Below are 6,133 nucleotides of genomic sequence, written 5' to 3'. Positions count from 1 at the left end.
GTGTTTTTAAAGAACGTTGTGATTTCCAGAAATTTAATTTAATTTTTGGTAGGTTTTCTATCGTACCTGAAGTAACGATTAATATTAAGTCTTAATTTGATTAAAATTCTTTTTTTAAAAATAACCAGTAAATCTAGCTAGGGAAGATGGGCCTGTATCGCATCCTTAAGAGTACAAGTTACATGATATAGATATGTAAGGTTTTGACTTCGGTTGCTAACTTTTCAAATTCATCTTTGATTTTTAAGTGAACTGATATGGTTGATATTCATGTTTCCCTGATTGTAAGCTTAATAAGGTGTTTAGTTAACGATCTGATCGTAATGAAGTGGTTTTGGTGGTTAAATTAGATATGAAAAGGAGTTAATTTTTTTTTATTTCAAGGGGTTTGGTGTTAAAAGATAACGACATAGACAATAGGGCTGTATGAGAGTAGAGTAAAGTGTTAATCTGATGATTCTGGATGTCATTGGTTTTGGTGGGTCCCATTTATCAGTTTTATATAGCTCTTGGCTTTTTAGTTTTCTGGGTTATTACAGTGCCTTTCAGGATTTTAGCTTGAACACGCTTTAGTCTATGGAGATTTAGCATAAGTTTAAGGTTCACTAGAAGTTTTTTTTCAAGGAAATTCAGTTTGGAGAGACTGAATTTGAATATGGTGGGAAGCCTTAAGATTTTAGTAGATGTTGTAAAATGTATAGTTTTAGGTTAGCGAGATTAATGTTTTACAGATCTCACAATACAAGAAATTGAACGTAAGTGAAATAGCAATTGTCCCAGGTGTCACTAATACTGATAAATTTAGAGCCTTGGAAGTTTAAGGATTTTGCCACTATGCATTAGGCAGTGACTGGTTTATAAAAGATGTATCTATATATTATCGTCCTTTATCTATAAATGTGCCGTCTATAGTCAGTTGAAAGCTGCTCTGATTTAAGCGTTGCTAAATTGATATTTGAACCTTTCGGCTAATGCACTTTGGTAAATTGATCTCAGCCTTCCAATTCCTGTCATCAGTTTTTGTATTAAATCGTGTGTAACTGTTTTTATTATATAGTTGTGGTTCAGGTTTTTTACTTAACGTAGTTTATGCTCCTTAATGTTACCAATATCTTGTAGTTTATAATGTGCATGAAACAACTGATAAATGGTACAAAATGCGTATCTGTTTTTCTTTTCAGGTTTAATGCAGTGTGGATAAAAATCAACCTCCAGAGATTACCAATAGGCTGTCACAACGTAGTTTAAATTACGAAGCATTGATAAGAACGTAGATCTTGCATCCTTACACATCTTTAGTGCTTTGTCATTGAGAAAGCTATGGGAAATTAATTGAAGTTTTTAACAAGAGAAAATTTATTCACTGTATAAAAGTATGAAGACTAATTCAATCTAGGAGAATAAGATGCAGCATGCAACAGAAGAAAATGCAGCATAAGAAAGAATGCAGCACGCAGCAGAAGAAAGAATACAGCACGGTGCAAAAGAAAGAAAGAATGTGGCACGCAGCAGTATAAATTAAGAATGCAGCACGCAGCAGTATAAATTAAGAATGCAGCACGCAGCAGTATAAAGAAAAAATGCAGCACGCAGCAGTAAAAAGAAAGAATGCAGCACGCAGCAGAAAAGAAAGAATGCAGCACGCAGCAGAAAAGAAAGAATGCAGCACGCAGCAGAAAAGAAAGAATGCAGCACGCAGCAGAAGAAAGAATGCAGCACGGTGCAGAAGAAAGAATACAGCACGGTGCAGAAGAAAGAATACAGCACGGTGCAGAAGAAAGAATACAGCACGGTGCAGAAGAAAGAATACAGCACGGTGCAGAAGAAAGAATACAGCACGGTGCAGAAAAAAGAATGCAGCACGCAGCAGAAGAAAGAAAGAATGCAGCACGCAGCAGTAAAAAGAAAGAATGCAGCACGCAGCAGTAAAAAGAAAGAATGCAGCACGCAGCAGTAAAAAGAAAGAATGCAGCACGCAGCAGTAAAAAGAAAGAATGCAGCACGCAGCAGTAAAAAGAAAGAATGCAGCACGCAGCAGTAAAAAGAAAGAATGCAGCACGCAGCAGTAAAAAGAAAGAATGCAGCACGCAGCAGTAAAAAGAAAGAATGCAGCACGCAGCAGTAAAAAGAAAGAATGCAGCACGCAGCAGTAAAAAGAAAGAATGCAGCACGCAGCAGTTAAAAGAAAGAATGCAGCACGCAGCAGTAAAAAGAAAGAATGCAGCACGCAGCAGTAAAAAGAAAGAATGCAGTAAAAAGAATGCAGCATGCAGCAGTAAAAAGAAAGAATGCAGCACGCAGCAGTAAAAAGAAAGAATGCAGCAGTAAAAAGAAAGAATGCAGCATGCAGAAGTAAAAAGAAAGAGAATGCAGCACGCAGCAGTAAAAAGAAAGAGAATGCAGCACGCAGCAGTAAAAAGAAAGAGAATGCAGCACGCAGCAGTAAAAAGAAAGAGAATGCAGCACGCAGCAGTAAAAAGAAGCACGCAGCAGTAAAAAGAAAGAATGCAGCACGCAGCAGTAAAAAGAAAGAATGCAGCACGCAGCAGTAAAAAGAAGCACGCAGCAGTAAAAAGAAAGAATGCAGCACGCAGCAGTAAAAAGAAGCACGCAGCAGTAAAAAGAAAGAGAATGCAGCACGCAGCAGTAAAAAGAAGCACGCAGCAGTAAAAAGAAAGAGAATGCAGCACGCAGCAGTAAAAAGAAAGAATGCAGCAGTAAAAAGAAAAAGAATGCAGCAGTAAAAAGAAAGAGAATGCAGCACGCAGCAGTAAAAAGAAAGAGAATGCAGCACGCAGCAGTAAAAAGAAAGAGAATGCAGCACGCAGCAGTAAAAAGAAAGAGAATGCAGCACGCAGCAGTAAAAAGAAAGAGAATGCAGCACGCAGCAGTAAAAAGAAAGAGAATGCAGCACGCAGCAGTAAAAGAAAGAGAATGCAGCACGCTGCAGTAAAAGAAAGAGAATGCAGCACGCTGCAGTAAAAGAAAGAGAATGCAGCACGCTGCAGTAAAAGAAAGAGAATGCAGCACGCTGCAGTAAAAGAAAGAGAATGCAGCACGCTGCAGTAAAAGAAAGAGAATGCAGCACGCTGCAGTAAAAGAAAGAGAATGCAGCACGCTGCAGTAAAAGAAAGAGAATGCAGCACGCTGCAGTAAAAGAAAGAGAATGCAGCACGCTGCAGTAAAAGAAAGAGAATGCAGCACGCTGCAGTAAAAGAAAGAGAATGCAGCACGCTGCAGTAAAAGAAAGAGAATGCAGCACGCTGCAGTAAAAGAAAGAGAATGCAGCACGCTGCAGTAAAAGAAAGAGAATGCAGCACGCTGCAGTAAAAGAAAGAGAATGCAGCACGCTGCAGTAAAAGAAAGAGAATGCAGCACGCTGCAGTAAAAGAAAGAATGCAGCACGCTGCAGTAAAAGAAAGAATGCAGCACGCAGCAGTAAAAGAAAGAATGCAGCACGCAGCAGTAAAATGAAAGAATGCAGCACGCAGCAGAAAAGGAAGAGAATGCAGCAGGCAGCATAAAAGAGAGAACGTAGCAGAAAGAGAGAAAAGAACTATTACATGAATAAATTACTACTGCTAATTAAAAAAGAGCTTTCTTAGTTAAATGTCTTCGTCTACGCTAATAAACACACGTCTTCTTTTATGGTTGCATTTATTAAATTACTCTTACAAAATTACTCATTGTCTTGTTTCAGTCTATAATCTAGTTCTTTTGATTTTCTCTGTTCACACTTCTACTCCTCTTGATTTTGTCTTTTCTCTGTTCACACTTCTCCTTTCTTCATTTTTTCCTTTGCTCGTCCATCAACGTGCGTATCTGAAATAAAAATAATTTAGTCAACCAGAAACTTCTGTTAATTCATGTAAATATGACTAACGTTAAACAGGAGCAATGATTTACAATTGCGAAAAAACACGAACCATTTCGTTTATAAATCATGCATGATATACGAACCATTTCGTTTATAAATCATGCATGATATAAAGTAACTTATTCTACAAAAAAACAATAATAGGCAACTTAAAGTGACATAATAAATAGTTATAGCCAAAAGGACATTTAAAGATCAAATTATATTGAAATTAGCATGGATAATTTTTTTTGAAATTAGCATAATTAAGTTACTGACATTTGAACTTAAGGAAAAATGTTGCTTAGTTCATACATAAAATTTTAAACACTGGATTACACAGTAAACTTACCTTTATAGGACCTTAGATGGATGTTCCATCCCCCATTCGAAGCCAAATTTTAATGGGCTGCAATCTGAAAAAAAAGGATTACTTAAAAATGCAATTTTCTGGCAGTGTCAGGCAGTGTCATTGTTTGACTATCCTATCTTAAAAGAGCTAACCATATTACGAAATTAGAAGCTTTCAAATACTCTACTAATATACAAATGATGGATGTTAAATCCCCCAAATAAGTTTAAAGTTTATAAGAGGATAATTAGCTAACGAACCTTGTAGTAAATACTGAACCTTATAGTAAACATTCCACCATTCTCCCTTTTTCTAGAATTCTATATTTGAAATCAATTTTGTTTCACTTTTGAGTAATTTTACATAAGAGAACTGTTAATTATGCTTTATACCAGCTCTGCCCTATATATTGAGAACTACAGACCTATTCTTATAAAGGTGAGAGCATTTCCCTTTTGCAAATTAATATTCAATTTTAATTAAGCAGAAAAATTACTTGAGTTACGGTAATTGAAATTTCATCTCAATTTTTATGAACGTTCTAAATTCAATACAAAATTTAAGATTTTATAAAACAAGTTAAAATTTTATAAATAGTTAAGTTAAAATTTTATAAATAGTTATTTGCAAATTGCTTCAAAAGCTAGGTAGGTACGACAAATTTGACGGTTATACACTTACTAATAAGGTTTCCGTATTGCACCAGTGAAATGGTAGCAAATTTCTTCCACTCAAGGGCATTCCATACTATGAGAATAAGTTTATTACTAAGTTAACCTATTCGTGAAAAAAAAGTCATCTTATAGTTCCCGTATAAGCTCCTGCGTCATTTAGGTCCAATTTTGGTGAAAAAAAAAATAAGCATTAGCATGATCAAATGTTGAGCAAAACCTTAAACTTAAATACCAAAGTCTTCATTTAAAAAGATTAATTTACAAGGACGATTAATTTACATATAAAATATATCTAGGCATGTGTGAAAAGTGTAATAAGTATATAACCAAATTAGAATATTTAATTGCTACTATCAACCTGTCTAAATATCCGAATATAAGATTCAGGCCATCTCGCGCACTCCCTTTCATACCTATACAGTTATTAAGGTTCCTAATAATCCTCCTATTTTTAGTACGGTGAAATTTTCACTCCATAGACGAGGCAGATTTTAAAACTTTTTTAAAGTTCTCTATATAAAAAGATATAGGAATCAATAGTTTCTTACATGGATATTAAGCTTTCTTATAAGCGTTTCCAAAGAATTAAACCCTCTGAAATAAATATAACATTTCGGGTAATGTCCTTAGCAATGAAATATTTTATTCTACCCGTGAGCTCTAGAGCCTTCAATATTCAACTAATTTCATTAAATTATACTAAATAGCATTCGCATTCAAATCTACCTTATGTCACCCAAGTCAAATTTGGCCAAAATTAACTAAGATTCTAGATGAAAATTAAATACATTTCAGGACCAAAATCAACCTCAAAGGCGTAAGATATTCGTCAAGGACATACATATTGAAAAAAAAAGTAATAGCTTAAATACTACAGTGTCATGAAAACCAAGACTTGTGTGTAAAGAACCTTCCAAAACAAGGAAATTCAAACTGATTATTGTAGTGATAAACAATTTTTTAACAAAAGATTTTCAGGAACTATAAATACCAAGTGGCGTTAATAGAAAATTTTGGGATTAACTATGTAAAAGTGGAAATATATTTTGAATTAAAGCCCATAAAAGTTTAACAATTTTCTTCGTTGATCTATACCAATCTTAGATATATTTCCTAATATCTAAATGCTAAGATTTTGTGTAAGAAATTTTTTAAAACAGGTGTACACATGAACAATACTGGAATATATGCTTGTGGAAAAACCATAAAAATATTTAGTACATTAACATGAAACCTGCCACAAGAACTAAG

General features: G+C 34.7%; 1 protein-coding gene across 1 annotated transcript; it reads left to right on the top strand.

The window, feature by feature from the left end:
* The first annotated feature begins 1,660 nt into the window (after window positions 1–1,660).
* On the top strand, window positions 1,661–2,552 carry LOC137615235 (axoneme-associated protein mst101(1)-like). Its single transcript, XM_068344934.1, has 2 exons — window positions 1,661–1,897; window positions 2,295–2,552. The coding sequence occupies exons 1-2, from the start codon at window positions 1,661–1,663 to the stop codon at window positions 2,550–2,552; spliced, it is 495 nt and encodes a 164-aa protein (XP_068201035.1).
* Window positions 2,553–6,133: the final 3,581 nt, after the last annotated feature.

Source organism: Palaemon carinicauda, chromosome 2 (assembly GCF_036898095.1).
Source record: "Palaemon carinicauda isolate YSFRI2023 chromosome 2, ASM3689809v2, whole genome shotgun sequence".
Classification (NCBI taxonomy): Eukaryota; Metazoa; Arthropoda; class Malacostraca; order Decapoda; family Palaemonidae; genus Palaemon; species Palaemon carinicauda.
Note: the sequence above shows the minus strand (reverse complement) of the source record. Positions and strands in the feature narration are given on the sequence as shown.